At 41.1% G+C, this 21,097-nt stretch overlaps 1 protein-coding gene across 3 annotated transcripts; it reads left to right on the forward strand.

Annotated features, from left to right (window-relative positions):
• The first annotated feature begins 347 nt into the window (after positions 1-347).
• On the forward strand, positions 348-9,943 carry mc5ra (melanocortin 5a receptor). Of its 3 annotated transcripts, XM_027022912.2 has the most exons (3): positions 348-453; positions 5,463-5,535; positions 5,732-9,943. In XM_027022912.2, exons 2-3 carry the CDS (start codon positions 5,487-5,489, stop codon positions 6,802-6,804), a joined length of 1,122 nt encoding a protein of 373 aa, XP_026878713.2. In that variant the 5' UTR covers positions 348-453; positions 5,463-5,486; the 3' UTR covers positions 6,805-9,943. The 3 variants fall into 3 exon arrangements, with proteins under 3 accessions (XP_026878713.2, XP_026878715.1, XP_026878712.2); XM_027022914.2 differs by lacking the exon at positions 5,463-5,535; XM_027022911.2 differs by lacking the exon at positions 348-453 and having other exon boundaries at positions 5,118-5,535.
• Positions 9,944-21,097: the final 11,154 nt, after the last annotated feature.

Raw genomic sequence — 21,097 nt, forward strand, 5'->3', positions numbered from 1 at the left:
TATATATATATATATATATATATATATATATATATATATATATCCTACATTTTCGTTTCGAGCAATTGAAAAAATTACAAAGCTCCACCACACCCTCCTCACAAATACATATAATACATATAATACAAATACATATATCTAAGGGCCACGTATATAAGGTCGTATTTATATTTAAAAAGTAGTTAAATGATACGTATAATGAAGTCTTATATCTGCGTAGCGGTGGCTGTTGCTTGTGTAAGCCTATGCGTTGGAGGTGGCGCTTTCCCTGTGTCTTCTCTCTCGAGACTGCAGCCTATAAATGAAGACGCTCTACTGATGCACCCTCGCGCCTCATATCGAACCAGACTAAGTCCCTCTCGCGCAGACTCACGAGAAGAGCCTAATGGAAGGGTTTGCGGTCTGTGTGGAGAATCGGGCATAAGACCTCAGTCGCCTGGTAGCAGCGGATAGGTGAGTAGGAGTTAACAAGACAAAAATCGAAAATATGGTAGGCCATGCCAAACTTTTTTTTCCTTCATAAACTTCGCTAGTAGATAGAACTAACCTCTTCGGTTACCTTCAATTTCCATTATTCTATGTTTATAATTTAGAATGTGTGTGTTACTCCTTCCGTTGTCTAATGTCAAAAGCCAGTCGTTTTTTCTTTGTTGTGAACTGTTGTAGCTCAGTATGTCCGATCTGAAACAAGGCGCTGTCCAGTATCTGGTTCTGAAATTAAATAAGATTTTATGTCTCGACTTTATGGCACAGTTCGCATGACATCCTTTTAAATTATCATGGGCTCAAGTATCGTTTTCCACGAGTTGTTAACAAATCGGATGTTAAGTCAGTTATAAATAGCGAACAGAGTTTGCATGTTAAAAAATCACATAACCTGTGCACGCTGTTCAAATTGTCTGCGTCAGAGGAAATAACTTTTCACTTGACATAACTGAAAACATCATATTGTGGCGATAACATATTTTAGTTGTGATAACAGAGTGAAAACTAACGGAGTCACATTACGTGTTGCAAAACTGCACGATTTATCGTTTTCATGTTGTTACATGATGTCTGTGTACCGTTGGGTATGTGCTGAGTTGGGCTATTCGCATTATGAAATTAGGCTATTTTGGTAATTTTGGGCAGGTAACCAAAGTAGCCTATCTGGATTTTCTGTTTTTGCTTTAAGTCAAAGTTTATAAAATGATCTTAATCATAGTGCTACCAATTTGAAATGGTGTAAGGGTAAGTGACATACTCATGCGGTCAGACACTGCGGAGCGCCGAGCGCTCGAGTCGAGATTGCGTGGGTGGGAACAAGAAGACAAAACAGCAGTCTAAGTGTATGTTGCGGAGGAGCGCGATGAGAAATGCGCAAAATAATAATTGAAAAAAAGATTGGTCAAAAAGTCAAAGCAATTTACTTAGAATGGAATCTACTAAGTAGAATGGAAAGTACTGTTAACAGAAGGCGATTAGAGTCCGTAAGGTGACGGGTGCTGACTGCCTCAGTTGCCGAGGATATAGCCAATGCAAGCGGATAGACGTTACTTGCTAAGCCCGGTGCCCTCGAGTGGTTCTAGAGTATGTTTTAACATTATATTTTGAGAAAGAAGTGGTCGTTGTTTTAAGAGGAAAAACATTGTAGACCCAATTGCACCATTAGCATGTGTCTGGCATAATGAGATGAGTAGAAGAACACCTCTGATGTAGAATGGCTTATAAACATTTAATGGCCACACGGAAATCTGTGGAGTAAAGGCAAACTACCTGGAAAAACTGGGTCTGTATTTAACAGTCAGCGGGAAATGTAGCAGCCTCTATAGTGGCCTAAAACGATGGTCTGTCTGTGACGGACGTGTCTACCGAATGAGTTTCAGTCTGTGCTATAACGGACGACTCTAAAACATTTGTGCAGCCAGCAGACATCAACTCTGGTCACGGTCCGTTTCCATGGTTCTCTGTTTTTGGGATTTACTAATATTTTTTTTTTTTTTTTTTTTTTTTTGGAACACAGGAATCTTATCTGGCAGCGTTTGCTGCAGCTTTTACCATAGAGCAGTTTTGGAATTGCTTCTGATTCAAGAATCCGAAATGGTCATAACTCCGATATACTTGTGACGCACAAGTCAGGGCACCTGTCAAGAACAATACAATGCGTAGACTGTCAGACGGATTTCTGCATCAGAGCTTTAGGCAGATACCCTCCCCTGCCTTATATGTTCTGCACAAAAATCCCTTTGACCTGACTAACCGAATGACTCTTTGTTTAAGTGTATTTCTGTTTGAAAGTTTAATTGTTTTTTTGTAAGTTTAAGCCTTGCATGAAACTTGTAGCCTAAATCAGATAGGCAAGGATTAGGGTTGTACCTGAAAATTAAATACAGAAGTTGTTCTGGTGTAACACAGGGCTTCTCATTTCCACACTTGGGTCCATACTGCCCTACTCATGTTCAAGTGTTTCCTGCTCTAGCACACTAGATCCAGCTCGTCAGCTCAATATCTGGCCCTTCATGAGCTGCATAAGTTGTGCTGTAGAGCAGAGTTTACTTGAAACTGTGCAGGATAGTGAGACCCAAGGACAATAGCAAACAGCCCATGGTCTAATGCACGGTCTGACATATCAGACAAACAGTCCACAGTCTAATGCTTAGTCTGACGTATCAGACAAATAGGACATCTTGGGTCAGAGTCATCAGCTGTGCAAGCAGAGTGCAAGTAGATGGTAAATTGAAAAAGGTAAGCAACAGAACCTGTTTATATTCAAATTTCAAGAAGTGTATTCACTTGAACTTTCATCTTATTAAATAATTATTCATCTTGAGGCATGTAATTCAGTGACTACTGCAAATTAATTAGTGAATAATATGAAAGGTATATATTTACAAAGGTGAAAATCCCAAAAATTCTAAAAGGGATTAAAGGTCGGAGTGTATAAATAAGTTTTTTTTCCATAAAAATGCAATTGACTAATGCAATTTGGCTTCGGGTGCTTGGAATGTGCATTGGGCATTATGCTTTACATCGTGTCATAGCACATGAGAATGAATATGCAGTCACTGAGTGCCATTTCAGTCTTATTGAAAGTAGATGTGTGTTTATCCAGAAATGTATGATAATGTTAAACAAAAATGGTTGGTTAAAAGGGTATTATTGAGTTCTCACTTGCAGGGTGATGCCAGTAGAATTTTAATTATTCTTCAGATTCTTTAAGTGGCAACTTTTGTTAGAACATTGCTCTGAAGGAAGGCGACCTTTCCATTTTATGTCTGATGCTTTTTTGCACCAAACCATTGTGTCTGATGCACAATAAAAACTGGGCCTGTTGAGCCATAGCCTTTTGATGAATCACTCTGGAGATTGCTGACATAAAGAAAACCACAGTGAAAATCTCATAGGTCAGAGGCCAAGACATTTGTCAGACATGTCCCAGAAGAAAACAAGTGAAGAGAGATATTAGAGACCTGGTGGTACAGTGCCAATGCTTCACCTGAGATAAGATCAGAGGCACAGTGGAATCAGTGTAGAACAGTAGAACAGTGGAATCAGTGTAGAACCTTTCTACACTGTTGGCCCAGTCCATATGTTGTTGCCAGTGTAAAAAACAAGACAAGAACAAGAAACAATGTTTGAAGGGTTAGGTGTAGCCTAAGGCCATCTCATATGGGCTATAACTAGTATGCACGCTTGTCCATATGAACAATGCAGAAAAAATCCTACTTGGGAACTATTTCCCTAAAGTGCCGTATAACATTCCCAGCATAAGGTGACATTCCAGGTAAATTGTCCCATTGAATACATTTAACACGCCAGGATGATCTAAAGTCTGCGTTGAGAAAACTAGGAGCAGAAGATAGCTACCAAAATGCATATGACTAAAACTTTGCTCTGCTTTAAGAAGCTTTTTCTGAAGACACTGACATGGCATTGGTTGAATTATCATCTGGTTCACGATTTCTCTGTTCCTCTCTGAAAGGCTGTTGAATGGCAAAGCACTGTGCAGGGCTTAATGGCGCCCCCTCTCTGCACATAGTGCACACTGCACCCTGTATCACAAAGCAAAAAGCGCAGCAATGGGTGATCACTCAGTGGCTTTGTGTGAAGCCCAGAGTGCAAGACCCTAACACCCCCCGCCCCCCCCACCACACAAACACTAGGAGGTGAGATGTTTTAAGATGTTTTGCAGCAGATTATTCTAAGCAAATAAGAGTGTGTAGGTGAGATCACCCTGTGAGCCTGAGTGATTGACAGGTCATATTAGAATGCAGGTAATGGTGTGTATGTGAATGTGTGTGCGCAAAAGATAACAGGAAGAGGAGGAGGAAATGGAGAGAGAGTCAAGTGCAAAGAAGTGGTAGGGGTGGAGGGCCTTAAGCCTGCTGTCACACACACACACACACACACACACACACCCACACACACACCCCCCCACACACACACACTCAGGAAGAGATCCTGTGCTTCTCATTCCTGACAAGTCCTGCATGACACCCCTTGTTATTTTTAACTCTGCACGATGGGATAACTATAGATAGGCTTGTGACAGAGGTGGAGCTGTTATTCATTCATGTGTACACCAAGCACGAGTTACACAGGATCACACCTCACCTTACACAGACAGAAAGATAGACAGATAGAAATAAAAGAGTCTGATTTGAAAATATTTTTTATACAACACCTGTCTGGTGAGAAGTCGGTTTGTGTGGCCCACAGTGTCTTGCCAAGCGTTCTGATCTTGTTTACCCAGGCCTTTTTCATTTATTTTGTTTGACTTTCCACACCCTGAAGGTCTGCAGTTTCCATCCTTTCCCACATCAACACTCCTGTGCAAAGGTTCCAATCAAATTTTGTTATTGTTCTTGTTGTCAATGCCATCGTAGAAAGTGATGAAGGCTAATGAACTATGGCCTAGTTAGCAGAGTCAGGAGCAGTGTAGTCCTGCTCATCTGCCGGTGACTCGTGACTGTGTTTATATTTGCTTTGTGAAAACTTCATTGAGTAGGTCGTAATACGCACCGTTATGGATGGCCCGTATACTCACGTACATGAAAGGAGCTTTGTAAAAATCCAGGCAGCGGTGGCACTTATAAACCCATATTTTTTCCCTCCAAATGGAATAATTAATCAGGACAGTTGATGACATGCTCGCAGGACTATGTGTGTGTGGACAAAGGGCTTGCTTCAGACAGTCACATGGCTGATCTTACACGACTGGGGTGAATAGTGAACGCTAAAATATGAATGGAGTTGTGTTTCAAGAAGACCTTGGGCCAGGAGCACATTCCCCTCTGTCTTTCATCTGTAAACAATGTGATCTCGTAGCCTTATTTAGGAGTAAAACTCTGCAGAAGATGCATGCTGATGTCTCTGATGTCTCAGTAACTAAAATTTGTCTGGGACTCCATGAAAGCAAAGTCCTGGCTTATTTTTTTCAGTTATTAATCTGACAGCATGTTATGCATATCATACTTATACAGCGTCAGCACTACACTGAAACCAATATGAAAGTGACTACAAGAGTGAAGAATGAAAATCTGGACCCACTGACAGGTTCTTGGACTTTACAGGTTTAATAAAATCAATCAAATTTTAAAGGTTTATTTTATTTCTTTGTTGTTATCCTGTCTATTGATTTTGTTCTAGATCTTCAATATATTAAGAATTGTTTCAAATTGTGTGACCTGATTTGATTATGTAGTGGTTTTCACTGTTTTTATTAAATTTCTACATTCTTTGCTTTACACAGGCAAACAATGCCGCCTTTGTCCACCTACTGACTCGCAAACATTTATGGAACATATTCATCCCAGTCCCTCCCTCAAGATGAACTCCTCTGATGTCACCACTGTCCCTGTCCCGTTCTGGACTTCCATGGTCAACTCCAACCAAGTTTCCAATTCCCCCAACATCACTGACGCTCCACACCAGATGAAGGCCAAGGCATGTGAGCAACTCACTATCGCCACAGAGGTCTTCCTCATCCTTGGCATCATCAGTCTCCTGGAGAACATTCTTGTTATCTCTGCCATAGTGAAGAACAAGAACCTACATTCACCCATGTACTTCTTCGTGTGCAGCCTTGCTGTGGCGGACATGTTGGTGAGTGTCTCCAACGCATGGGAGACCATTATTATCTATCTGCTCAACAACCAGCAGCTGGTGGTGGAAGATCACTTCATCAGGCAAATGGACAATGTCTTTGACTCCATGATTTGCATCTCAGTGGTGGCATCCATGTGCAGCCTCCTGGCCATTGCTGTGGACCGCTATGTCACCATCTTTTATGCGCTGCGCTATCACAACATCATGACTGTGCGGCGGGCAGCCATGATCATCGCTGGGATCTGGACCTTCTGCACTGGCTGCGGCATCATCTTCATTGTGTACTCAGACAGCACGCCTGTCATCGTGTGCCTGGTGTCCATGTTCTTCATTATGCTGGCCCTCATGGCTTCGCTCTACAGCCACATGTTCATGCTCGCCCGTTCACACGTCAAACGCATTGCTGCCCTGCCAGGCTACAACTCCATCCACCAGAGGGCCAGCATGAAGGCGGCGGTCACACTCACCATCCTGCTGGGCATCTTTATTGTGTGCTGGGCCCCATTTTTCCTTCATCTCATCCTCATGATCTCCTGTCCCAGGAACATCTACTGCATGTGTTTCATGTCACACTTCAACATGTACCTCATCCTGATCATGTGTAATTCTGTTGTTGACCCTCTCATCTATGCCTTCAGGAGTCAGGAGATGCGTAAGACCCTCAAAGAGATTATCTGCTGCTACAGTCTGACGAATGCCTTCAGAATGTCCAAGTAAAGTGCAAGGCATGGTGACCCAATGTTCTCCAGCACACAATGACAAACCCAAACTGTGGATTGGTGTATCGTTCCTTTGTGTGACTATGGGAAGTTCTCTCGAATGTTCTACTTGTACTCACAGTGACTCATTTGGCTTGTGTTTTTTTTTTGTTTTTTTTTCTGGAACATTCTAAAGCCAACAGCCTACAGTGTTGGTGTTTGTTTGAGAATGGAGGGCCTATAGTAGAACAGCAGAGTGAAGTTTAATATCACAAAGGATTTACTAGTATGCATCATGCAAATGTATTGAGACTGTAATGCTTTGGAGACTGTCGCTGTATATAAAACAATGTCTGCAATGCTTACTGATAAATATCATAGACTAATAGTAAAGATTACTTTGCAGTGCTTTTAGATGTAAGTAGAATTTGGCCTTGGTTCTCATCACACAATCATGAAATAGTCTTTCAAATTGTGTCAAAGAAACAAAGTGTCTACAGACACACAGCATTTCAAGTGTTTTTCAAGTGGTGTGCATTAACGAGTAAACCAGTTATTAGTGCAATTAGCTAAAGTTATTTTTAAACGTTTCGATTACTGTTTGCCTGCTTAAAACCTCTGAAACTTAAAGGTGAATTACAGTATAACACTTAACCGAAAAAATTAAGTATGGCTCCATAGAGACATGGCTATGTTTACTAATGTTCCAAGAGTAAAACACTGTTTGTGAACATCATGCAGTGACCATGGGCTCAAGCTGTGGATGCACAGTATGGCTTTCTTGTGCTGGAAATACCGTGAAAGGGACTTTGTTTTGTAGAATATATCTAATTATGGTTTCATAAAAAGGAACTACCGAGTTAGTTTCTCTCACTTCTGCTTAAACTGATTTGGGAATGAGAATGTAGAAGAGGTGACCAGGCAAAAAGTGATTGAGCAGGAAATGCATAAAGATGGAAGAGAGAAGGATGACTGGCATTCCAAACACATATAAACTGCATTTCTGTCCTCAGTGCAATATTTATGCTCCTTTCAGGTGGAGAAAAACAAGTTCTGCATCTGAAATACATCTGGCTTGTAACATTTCCAAACATTTCCCCCTGGGTTATATAGTGAGCCAGTAACGCTGTAGACAAGCATTTTTGCTATTCTGGATATCCTGCTGATCTGAAGCTTTTAAAGGAGTTTTTCCTCTGTTAGCAGTGTTAAAAGTAGCATAGAATACCTCACTACAGGAATCCATAGTAAAATCATTAAGTGCCAAGATGAAAAGCTGTATCAAAGATGTTGTGATAGTCTGTCACAAACACTGTCACAAACACTGTCACAGACACTATAGTTGACAAGTCTGATGTCCCCTAGGACTTAGATGAAGAAGTCTCATTTAGTGGTTAGCATTCAGGAAACAACCTACAGTTTGATCTTTGGATGTGTTGTTCTCTTCAGCATTGAAGAGGACAAGTGAGCATGCCAGGTGAAGACCTGAGATCCTGACTGCAGAGTATTGTAGAAATACAAGAGGATAATGTTCAATGGAAAGAATAAAACATATCTAAAGCTCAGTGATCTAATTTGTTAGTCCTTGCCATTGGCAGACTTACTCATGAGATCAAACAAGAAGCGCTTCCTATCAAAATGACAAGCTTACACTCCACAATGCTTGCACTGAACCACAAACAGCACCCACTATCCTAAGATGGCCTATCAAGATTAATTTCCTGTGGAAAAAATACGAGATACTAACAAGAAAAAAAACAAAAGCATAATTACTTTTTATTCCAAACTAAATTATGCAAGTATCCATGATCTCATGGTTTCAGAGCAAATTTGTATAATGAAATCTTCCTGTAATGCCATTTCCTTGTGGAATGCACAGTGAAGAATGAAAGTAGTCAATGTGCAATAGAATTTACATTTTGAACATTCAGAAACAGAATGTTTTTGTTACTGACCAACGAACCTGACTGTCAGAGGGCAACAACAATAATAATAATACACCCTAATGAAAAATAAGACCCATTAATAGGAGATGCTAATCAAAACCGTGATATGCTAATGAAAAGCAAGATGTGCTAATGAAAAGGAAGTACGCTACTGTAAAGAAAGACATCTGAAGATAATTGCATTACAGGTCAAAGGCAACATGTAATTTTACCTTAATTATGGCTGTTGATGTGGTGTATCATTTAAATCAATGTGTATTGGAAATCTTATATTTCCATCAGTGTTTTGTTTGTACTGGCTTTGTCTATGTGTTATTCTAGTTTCAGACTGGGCAGTTGTTCTCAGGTTGGTAAACACATTACATGTGGGGGTTAGTGTTTAACCACATTTTCTGTATTTCTAATTAAGTCACGCATGTAACAAATACAGTATATAAATTTGATTGTTGAATGAAAACCAAGTGATGGTGAATTCTTTAGCAGACATGGGGATGAAATCTGAACAGCATGCATATCTTAGCAGTGGTAGAAGATCTGACCTCTGCTACTCTTAATAGGTAAGCAGCGAGTTTCGTCGTTGATGGCAATGGACACCTTATCACACCAGCACTGATCCTTGGTTGTTCGTTGCAAAGTGCAGATTTACTCTTCAGAATTAATCAGATATACCCTTCAGAATTACATCTGACCAAATGTAGTTTACATCAGGCTGTTTCTCGAAGACAGCCACATTCCCTCCCTGCCAGCGGGGTGCAGTATTGCAGGGACAGCTTCAGCCTGTTATCGCTCCTTGGCAGAGCCGGCTTTGCTCTAGTGCCGATAGGAGGAAAATCCATCTGAAAGCCACTCAGAATATCACAGCTGCTACCTCAGAGACAGTCTGTGGTGTTCTGCCCTGAGCACAGAGCTTGGCAATCTCAAGCTCCTGGCAGTCTGTTGCTGGTGCGCGTAATGACATTATTCCCATGCGGCCATAGAACACTGCCACATGGCAAATGGGACAGTTTAGTGATCACTGTATGAAGTTCAGAGGTTTAACTATGGTGATGCAACTCATTTTTGGAAGGCAGAAAGCAATCAGTGTGTTCACAAGCAGCAGGATCTGAGGATATAATACACTGTCCAAAGCTGATGTGTCACAATGTGCTGTACTTTTTTTGCCCTGATTTAATCTAATTAAATAGAACTTTAGCAGGTGTTTTAAAGAAATTATGCATGTACAAATAAATGATTGAAATTAATTTCTTGTATCTTTGTCTAATTTGTATAAACTGACTGATTCTCAACAACCACAAAATAATGAATGCATGTAACTGCAAAATATGCAATGACTTCATTTCCCCCCCAAATACTCTTTCATTTTTAAATTGCCCACTTAGAAAAAAAAAGAAACACATAAGCAAGTATTCTCTTGTAATACAGACAATTTTTAAACATTAGTTTTTAGTGAATAAAGTGGTTTTATTTCTTTAACATATACATATGCTATATTGTTAATTAACAAATAAGCATTAATTTGGACAAAATGGTCATAGCTGTCCCTGTTGAACTGATCATGTCTTAACACAGCATGGACCAACACGGTCACTGTTGAATTGTGGAGGGCTTCAGTTGAAATGTATTGCAGTGTACTGCAATGCTTTTTTCTTTGTTGAACCAGAGTCCACCTCGTAATTAACCAATGATGAGTCGAACTGGGTGTTTTGGAATGAAAACCCACTAAAGCTTGCCTCTACGTACTATGGCTTAGGAACAAACCTTCACAGCACTCCTGCACTTATAGCTCTTATTTATGATGCAATCAATTCCTCTTATCTGTTTATTTTAGCCTTTACAAGACTAATGAGAAGAAGGGAATGGCTCTCACATCTCACAGCAGCACAGCAGATGGGGAACCGGGGAAACTGAAACTCTTAAAACCTGAGCTGAATTATTGCAGCTGCCAAAAATCCAGTTTACTCACCCTTTACCCCCACCTTTCACTCTAAAGTCCATCCACAAAAGTCTGAAAACACACAACAACTATTATGTTATTCAGGACAGGTGGAGATTGTTGTTCTGGCAAGGCTGTATCATGTGAGTTTTTTCTGGGTGTTGTTTAACCTACCTGAACTATGTGAACACCACTTTCATTCTCCAGCTCCCACTACAGGTCTCTGAAGCACGCCCTCACCTACACTATAAACCTGGCCATTTTCTGGTTTCTGTTTTTGGACAGTGTTTTGGTTTTATCAAGCTCAGTGACTCCATCCAACCCCATGTGTTGGTGTTACAAGTGTGGAAGAAAGGCAATGTTCAGGAGTGTCAACAACAGAGCAATACAACAGGCTACCAGTATTCAAAGAGGAGCATGGTTAGAATTGAAAACAAATACATAAGCAGAAGACAAACAAACAAAAACAAACAAAAGAAGGAGAAAACAAAAAGGGGGGAAATAAGGTTTCAGAATTACACCGCTTTGAGCAGTGTAAGACATCGCAAATGAAAGAGCATTTATTGTCCGAAAACAAGGAGGGAAATCCAGACAGAGGTGCAGTAGAATGTAACAGGATTGACAGCTGTGGAAGTGTGGGAGGTGAGTATGTTGCCCAGCAAGTTGCCCCTGCGTTACCCCTGAACCATCATTATTTCTGCTGGATGCTTCCTCTTAGGGGCACACAGCCACAAAATATCGTCTGAGAGCCCCAATTTAGGACCTTGGCCCCTCAGAGAGAGGCTTTTCCCTCCCCATGACACAGCTTATTTCAGACCATGCTGGGCACATATTAATGTCAGGGGTAATTTTCTGCTGCTGAGAGGGACCAGATCCTTCTTTCCCAGAGCACATATAATTTCCCAGAGGCATGTTCATATGCATTCATTTTATTAATAGTTTTATAAACAGGACAAAAGCTTGGGGGAGAAATGTCTTTGTTGCCCTGGTTACTAAATACATGTGCTCTGTGTCCAGTATTGAGTTAGTGCAGTTGTGTTATTAGCATTTAAGATTCTTTGCAGATAGACCGTGTGGTATTCTGTGATCATTCATCATTAATAGCTTTGTTTTTACCCCACATCTTGTTCATTCAGCAATTCAGAAGAAGCAGGAACTGATGGTGAATGAAAAGTGTCAACTGTGTAGGATTTGTCCTGTGGGATTTGAAAGAAAGTAGGTTTGGGCAAACTGTACAGCCCTCTGTATGTTTAAATATCACCTTTAAGATTTGAAATGTTAACATCTACTGCAGCCAGTGTGACATAATGTCTAAAAAGTACTGGTTGACTGTGGTGACACGGAGTGGAAAAGGCTCTAATATTTGTATTAACATATAAATGCATTTACATTAATATTTACATTAATATCCACATTAATATTTATATTAAGCCACATTAATATTTATATTAATATTTGCATTCATATTTACATTAATATTTACATTAATATCGTTTGAAAATATGTTTTTTTTTTGCCTCTAAGAATCTCCAACAGGTAAGAAGAGATGTAATGAGTAAAGTACTTTTGGTTGCCCATGGTAACAGTAATTTCCCTGGTGAAGGCCCGTGTTCAAATGTTCTGTGGCATGTTGAAACTAGCGTCATCTCATTTGAAGAGCTTACAGAGCGGTCATAGCTGTGACATGGCGGGGGAACAGAACACCACTCACTGGTTAAGCGCCACTTGAAAACGTGGAACTGATATAATATCATATCGGCTGGATAAATGTGAGAAGCTGACACCAAATTAAATCTCTCACTTGGACAGAATCGAGTGAAAGAGCACAGCATGAGGATCCAGAACTCAATGCTTGAGGTTTTGAGATCTTGTTTCAATTTTTTTTCTCTCTCTTGCGCTATTACGATTGGTGGCAGGGGTCGTGCCGTAATGCTGTTTAAGATGTCTTGAAGGCCACGCAAACAGCAGACTTACATGTGAGGACTTTAAAAGGTCCTTTCGGCTGCGCTTAGCTCTGCTGGAGACCTGTTTTCTGCAGGTCTTTTATTTTAGCTTCACATCTCTGGTTGTGATGCGGGCCTGGAGCAGCCGCATGCCTGCACAGGAAACGACATATGGCCTGATCGTGCGAATCGGCGCACGGTGCAATAGTCGTCACACTTATTGTGTGAGTAAATGCGGCATGCAGATCACTGGACCCACGTTCAGATTCACAGACATCAAACAATTCCTCAGATTAAAATGGACACCCATCATTTTTATATGGAGGGATCCAGACGGCGTCTAAAATGGTCGCAATTACGATCAAAAATATTAATTCAAGAGTTTCCATGGCTCAGGCATAAAGCAGACAATGTTCTGCGACTTTTGTACAAAAAGCAGGCAAAAACAGGAACGAATTAAAAAACGCCCGTGAGATACTGATGAGGGTCGAAAGCATAAGAATGACTTTGCTCGCGATTACTTTGTCGATAAGAGTGCTCCAAAAGAACACCCAATAGCCCGCGCAGTGTCGCGTGCCAGCGAAAAAAACAAAACAAAACTGGAGAATGAGTGCAGCCTAAATGATAGCACAAGAGCTGCGTACTCGTGTAAATGTGTGTATGCAGGGTAATTTAGGAATGGATGTTTGTGATTGCAGGTTCTGCTGTGTATTGCGAGCTACAGTGTAACCAAGCACAAATTCCTTGTGTGTACAAACATACTTGGCCTGATTCTAATTCTGATTCAGGGATATTGCTGACAGAGCAGCTGTGGCGCTGGAAAACGCGCCCCATGTCCAAACGGTAATTGACAACTTTGCGATGTAAAATGGAGGTTTCTGCCCACTTCCTGGCCGATCGTTTAAAACTGCTGCTCATCTATCCGGGGTTATAAATATACTCAGTTAATTTTCATATAAATATCGTTTGTGTTCCCTATTTATCTGTTGGCAACATATTAGATAAGTAAAATTGTATTTTTTTAAATTTGATCTTTCATTTAAAGAGAATTGACAGCTTGAAAATTCGAATGTACGAACGAACATATTCTTATTTACGATGATGGCCTGAATTAGGAATTGAATTCCTATAATTCAGTACAAACTGTTCCTAATATCACAAAATATCACTGTTTACGTTTATTTATTATATTTTATTTTTTTTTATTTTAATTTTTTTTTAATTTATTTATTTTTACAGAATATTCCACAGCACAGGAGAGGATGTAAAATACACAACTCTTCATGGGATCCTGGAATTAAAATAAGATGGAAGAGTTCTATAGTATTATGGACAGAGGGAAAGATAAACCTCTGCTAAAATGATAGCAAGGTAAATGTGCAGGAAAAAGCAGAAATCTCATGAGAAGTAGGTCACTTCATTTGTAAAGCACAATGGGGCCAGTGTCATTATGTCATTAGACATGGCGGCCTCTGGAACTGGTCCACTCATCTTTATTAATGGTATACCTAACAACTGTGCCAACAGAAAGACACATGGCAAACCTCAATATCATATCACCTTGCACACACGAAAATATGTAAGAATTCACATGCATGACTGTAACCCAAAACACACTGCCAGGTTGATTTAGTGCCAGAGTTCCTCATAGGTAAAACAAGTGAAAAATCTCAGACCAGCCAAGTTGGTGGTCTGATTTACTTTTGCCTGTTTTCAGGAGACTTAAATCAGTCCCTGAAACAAAAACAGCAACAAAAACAAGATACTGCTAAACATCTGAGAGGAGCACACCAAGAGCTGTGTGACAGTGTGCAGCAGGATGGGTGAAACCACGTAAACAAAAAGGCATTTAATGAGAATGACAGTAAAATACAATAATACACAATACAAATCCAGTGCTGCAGTTGAGGATGAGAAGGTGGGCTGTATAGGGGCAAGCAAAGGACCAGACAGGAGGCTGGAGACCGGCTGGAATCCCAGGGACAAGGATATTGAACAGGGTGGGAATGGGCATGCTAACAGGGACAAGCAGGGACATAAAGGGAGAGATAGGAATAGCTAGCATAACAGTGACAGGGCACAGCAAAAACCACCTTGAAGGGGAATAGGAGGCAAGGGGCCAAGGTCAGGTGATGACGAGGGGGCTGTGCTGTGCACCGGGTGCAGCGGAAGAGGTGCTGGAGTAGGTATCACCCTGGACACGTGGCGCCTCCCATGAACAAAGAGTCCCTGGGGACAGGAGGCAGTGTGGGCTGCAATCGGAGGACACGCGCCCTCTGGTGAGCAGGGTATGAGAAGGGCGCCCTCTGGTGAGCAGGGTATGAGAAGGGCGCCCTCTGGTGAGCAGGGTGTGAGAAGGGCGCCCTCTGGTGAGCAGGGTGTGAGAAGGGCGCCCTCTGGTGAGCAGGGTGTGAGAAGGGCGCCCTCTGGTGAGCAGGGTGTGAGAAGGGCGCCCTCTGGTGAGCAGGGTGTGAGAAGGGCGCCCTCTGGTGAGCAGGGTGTGAGAAGAGTGCCCTCTGGTGAGCAGGGTGTGAGAAGAGTGCCTTCTGAGGTGCTGGGCATGTGAGGAGTGCCCACTGAAGCTCGGGGCTTAAGAGGCTCGTCCTCTGGTGTGTCAGGTGTGCCCTCAGTGCTCACCTAGTACGAGAGAGAGAGAGAGAGAAAACCAAATGAGTAAACTCCCCAGCACCCCACCCGAGAGAGGGCTAGTTACCTAACAATTTCCAGCTAGAAAGTCTGCAGAGAGGCAGGCCAACCAGCAGTCTCCCAAGCTGCTTGTGTCCCTCTCAACAAACTCATCCAGAAATTCTATATTTAGCTAATGCATTTATTATATCTGAACAATTGAGAATTAATGGTCTTCTGTTATGGAGACAGGGACCCAACAATGTCAACTTGGCAGTGGTGGGGCTTGAACTTGCAACCTTCTAATTATTAGTTAAGTACCTTATCCACTGAGCTACCACTGCCCATCAGGCACACACCAAATCTGCCAGATATTGAGCAGTGTGTCTTGTTCACGAGCCTTCTCTGTGATGTCGGGCAAGTCCTTCCAATGCAGACATCTACAAGAGGGTCATAACTTGGTCACAGACATAGTCACAATAACCAGTAAGGAATAACAGAGGAGTATTTATACATATATGCAATACAAACATGGGGAAAGGAATTAAACACAGGTAAAGAGGGTAAAATTCCTAACAAGGGGGACATGGAGACATGTGAAGACTGGAAAGTAAACAAAGTGCACATGGAGACACACTGACAGGGAAAACACAAACACCAAACAGAGTGTCCCATCATGGTGGTGCTGATGAGGTCACAGGGTTGTGCACTTATGGTTTTATACCACAACATTTCCACATTGTTCAGACGAATCTTCAGTAATGTGCAGTATACTGCAGTATACTGCTCACCTACAGTGAGAGTGAACAGCGCTGATAGTGGTGCAATTCTGAAATAACACATAAGCAATCAATAATCTCAAGCCTCTTAAAGATGAAATTGTATACATTTGTCCAGTATTCCCTTTTTAGCTTAAATCTTCAATTCCTGAGTTGAGTTTACCTCAAACATACAGGAAATTAATAATATTAATATTATTAATATTAACATTTGATATTATGTATAGTAATAGTCCAACTACTAATTTTAGCACTAGTATTAATACTACCAGTAATAGTAGTATAATAATGATTATATAAAGTAATAATTTGACTTCACTATTTTATTTTTGTAGAAGACACTACTGTTTATTTATTTTTACATCCATATTACTAATTAGTCATCACATATAACTATTTACTTAGTATTCATAACAAATTACTTGACCATGCATGTTATATTTTCCATTAACACAAACACCCCTATGATGATGTAATATGTAAATCTTTGTTCGTTTACTGCCAAGGAGCTTGTGTTCATCTGTTTGTTTGTTGCTTTGTTTACCTTCATCAAATAATGTACAAAACCGAATATACATCTGATGCTTCAGAAGCAGTGGTAAAGTGTACAGGGTGTGTCTGCGATTTCAGCCCTGTTCATTCTTCTGACTGTGTGGATTTGGATATATCTGCATCCTCCTCATGGCCACAAGTCAAAAGGATTTTATGTCTTGCTCTATCAGACCTTCAGTTTAAAAGAAAAAAGTAATGAAAAGAGCTGCAGTGCTGCTGTGTGGATATCTATGGCAGCACATCACCTATGCTGTTGTAGGCAGGTCACGATGACTAAATAAACATTTAGCACTTATATAATCATAGAGCTGTTAGAAGATGTGATTATTATATTCAGAAACCTCTCAAAATTACCAGCAATGTCATGCTGTCATTGCCTCTGCATTCCTCCAAAGACTCTGCAGTCCATGTGTCATGTGACAGCAGCACCATCGGAGCAGAGTGGGGCACTGCGACTCTCTCTTCCTCTCATCTTCCTCTGTTTCTTTTCTGTTACACAGATCAAAACTTTCCCCCTGTCTGCGGTGGAGGCAATTAACCATCTGATATGGGAACATGGGCTGGGTGAGAGCTTGCTGAGCTCCTGGACCACGATAGTGCACCAGTATCCATCAGGGACATGGAGTGGATCTTACATAGCCTGTGCTGCTTAATTGGAGTAAGCTAAAGGGATGACAGCACAGCTCAAGGGCAAGAAGCTACCATGAGCACTGATATAACAGCAGGACATGTGTCCTAATATAACAGCAGGACATTGGCACTGATATAACAGCAGGACACCTGCAATGATATAACAGCAAGACACGTGCACTGATATAACAGCAGGACACATACACTGATATAACAGCAGGACATGAGCATTGCTATAAGAGCAGGACATTGGCATTTTTATAACAGCAAGAAATGTGCACTAATATAACAGCAGGACACATGCAATGATATTACAGCATGAAATTGGCACTGATATAACAGCAGGACATGAGCACTGATATAACAGGAGGACATTGGCACTGATATAGCAGCAGGAAATGATCACTGATATAATAGCAGGACACGTGCACTGATATAACAGCAGGACACATGCACTGATATAACAGCATGACACGTGCACTGATATAACAGCAGGACATGAGCATTGATATAACAGCAGGACATGAGCACTGATATAACAGCAGGACATGAGCACTGATATAAAAAAAGGACATGAGCACTGATATAGCAGCAGGACACATGCACTGATATAACAGGAGGACACATGCACTGATATAACAGCAGGACACGTGCACTGATATAACAGGAGGACACATGCACTGATATAACAGCAGGATACGTGCACTGATATAACAGCAGGACATGAGCATTGATATAAGAGCAGGACATGAGCACTGATATAACAGCAGGACATTGACCCTGATATAACAGAAGGACATGAGCATGGATATAACAGCAGGACATTGGGACTTTTATAACCGCAAGACATCTGCACTAATATAACAGTAGGACATTGGCAGTGATATAACATCAGGACATGAGCACTGATATAACAGCAGGATATTGACACTTTTATAACAGCAAGACATTGCAGTAATATAACAGTAGGACACTGGCACATGAACATTGATATAAGAGCAAGACATGTCCACTAATATAACAGCAGGACATTGGCAATGATGTAACATCACAGCATGAGCACTGATATAAGAGCAGGACACGAGAACTGATATAATAGCAGGACATGAGCTCTGATATAAGAGCAGGGCATTGGCACTGATGTAACAGCAGGACATTGGCACTTATATAAAAGCAGGACATTGGCAGTGATATAACAGCAGGAAATTGGCACTGATATAATGTCACAGTATGAGCACTGATATAACAGCAGGACATGAGCAGGGACATTACAGCAGGACACATGCACTGATATAATAGCAGGACATGAGTACTAATGTAACAGCAGGAAATTGGCACTGGTATAACAGGAGGAAATGAACACTGATACAACAGCAGGAAATGAGAACTGACATAACAGCGGAACATTGGCACAGATATAATAGGAAGACATGTCCACTCCTATAACAGCAGGACATGAGCATTGATATATAAGGGTAGGACATGAGCACTGATATAACACTAAGACATGTGCACTGATATAACAGCAAGACATCTGCAGTAATATAACAGTAGGACATTGGCACTGATATAACTTCAGGACATGTCCACTAATATAACATCAGGACTTGAGCACTGATATAACAGAAGCTTCAGCTGCAGAGACCAGTACCCTCCCCATTTCATGCTGAGTGTTTTACCACCTACACTCGACATGAGCCCAGAGATCAACCGTGCTTAGGATTTACCAGCCCTAAGCGTGCACACAACATCCAGCTTGGCTGTTTTGGAATCTGTCACTATGGTGGGGGTATTGCAAATTGCCCGACTGTTCTATGAGTCTTGGTCTGTTGTGAATTATTCCTGGAGACAGAATTATTCTGGGCAAAAGAAGCAAAATGAAATGCTGCCGATGTAAATATGGCAATCATGTTTTATAAGAGGCTATTTATGGAGAGGCATGTGAACCTGTCAAGAGTTCTGGACAGGTAGCTAATAAGGAATTTGTATCTGTTTTGACTCATCTACTATCTACAGCAACAACAGATTATTATCTGGTCCCAATATACCAACAAGTTATGGGCTCACTTGGGGGTTCTGAATCTGTGACTGAATTTTCTAAAGTACGACTCTGTTCATTTTGGTCTGAACTCTGAGAACTCTGACCAGGTGTATCCAAGGACCTCAGGAAGAAGGAAAAGTTATGGTTTGTCTACACAGAACAACACTAAATATGGGATCAAACAAAACATTAAAAAGCCACAAAAAAAGACACAAAAAGCCACTTCTGACTGACTTCACATAATAAATGCCTCTCTGTAATTACTATCTCTGCTTTCTCTTCTGTTTTCAGAATTTCATACAATGAATTTACCACATAGTGACACATATCTTGGTGTCAGAGACATATGCCCTGTATGTTGGAGCTGTTATCCAAGGCTGACAACACAGAGAGCAGTGTGTATGTGAAGACATGAGATGGTCTCTTTTGTTGAGGAGATGGTGTATCTCTGTGTAAGGAGATGGTGTATCTCTGTGTGAGGAGATGGTGTATCTCTGTGTGAGGAGATGGTGTATCTCTGTGTAAGGAGATGGTGTATCTCTGTGTGAGGAGATGGTGTATCTCTGTGTAAGGAGATGGTGTATCTCTGTGTGAGGAGATGGTGTATTTCTGTGTGAGGAGATGGTGTATCTCTGTGTGAGGAGATGGTTTATCTCTGTGTGAGGAGATGGTGTATCTCTTTTTGTTGAGGAGATGGTATATCTCTGTGTGTGGAGGTGTTCTATGTCTGTGTGAGGAGATGGGCTCTCTTTGTGTGATGAAACAGTCTGCTGTGGCCTTGTGTGAGTGGGTCAATGCCACAGAGACTAATACTGCCTGTTTAACCAGTAAGCAATGAGGAGATATAGATTTTGAACCAATACCCTCAATACTGTTGAAAAGATATTATTGGAGACTAAGAAAATTATTCACAATATAGCAATGACACTCACAGGGTAGTAGGGTGGTAGTGATGTGGGAGTGATGTAAGAGCGATATGGAAGTGACAGAGTAGTTGATGTAGGAGTGATATGGTAGTGTAAATTATAAGGTAGTCATGTGGGAGGGATTTGAGAGTGTTGTGGTAGCAACATGGCAGTGATGTGGGAGTGGTGTGGGAGTGATGTGGGAGTGATGTGAGAGTGATATGGGAGAGATGTGGGAGTGATATGGGAGTGATGTGGGAGTAATATGGGAGTGGTGTGCGAGTGATGTGGGAGTAATATGGGAGTGATATGGGAGTGGTGTGCGAGTGATGTGCGAGTGATATGGGAGTGATGTGGGAGTGGTGTGCGAATGTTGTGGGAGTGATATGGGAGTGATGTGGAAGTGATATGGGATTGGTTTGGGAGTAGTATGGATGTGCACAACAGTGGGTTTACATATGGCACTGTCACTGTAATGTCCTCATTGAAAATCACCATTGATAATTATCCAACCAACCAAAGTCTTGTAATCAGAAAATCTATATGAAAACAGGGCTGGTGATGATTAAATGACATGTTTAATCAAAGCATGCAGTGAGAAGCCTGTTTTCCTGACCTAGGCAGGTCTCTGCAAGAGTGTATGCACTGAACAAAAGATAAAGATCTATAGAGGCATATTAAAGGTCATAAAGGTGTATGTAAATATTTCATCTTTTCTTCTCTTTAATGTTAACATCCAGATCTTGGTGGGAACAAGGAACTTGGCTGTGTTGATTACTAATTACATAACAAAATCAAAGTACTTCTGAGTAAACAGAAGGCAAAGGGGTTACACTTGTTTGTGTGTGTGTATGTGTGTGTGTGTGTGTGTGTGTATCTGTGTTTTTAGCAAATGGTGGTGGGTGTGCAAATTTGACAAATTTGACATCTGACTTTTTTAAAGAGAGCTTTTCTGCCATCT

The sequence above is a fragment of the Electrophorus electricus genome, chromosome 8 (assembly GCF_013358815.1).
Source record: "Electrophorus electricus isolate fEleEle1 chromosome 8, fEleEle1.pri, whole genome shotgun sequence".
NCBI classification, from domain to species: Eukaryota; Metazoa; Chordata; class Actinopteri; order Gymnotiformes; family Gymnotidae; genus Electrophorus; species Electrophorus electricus.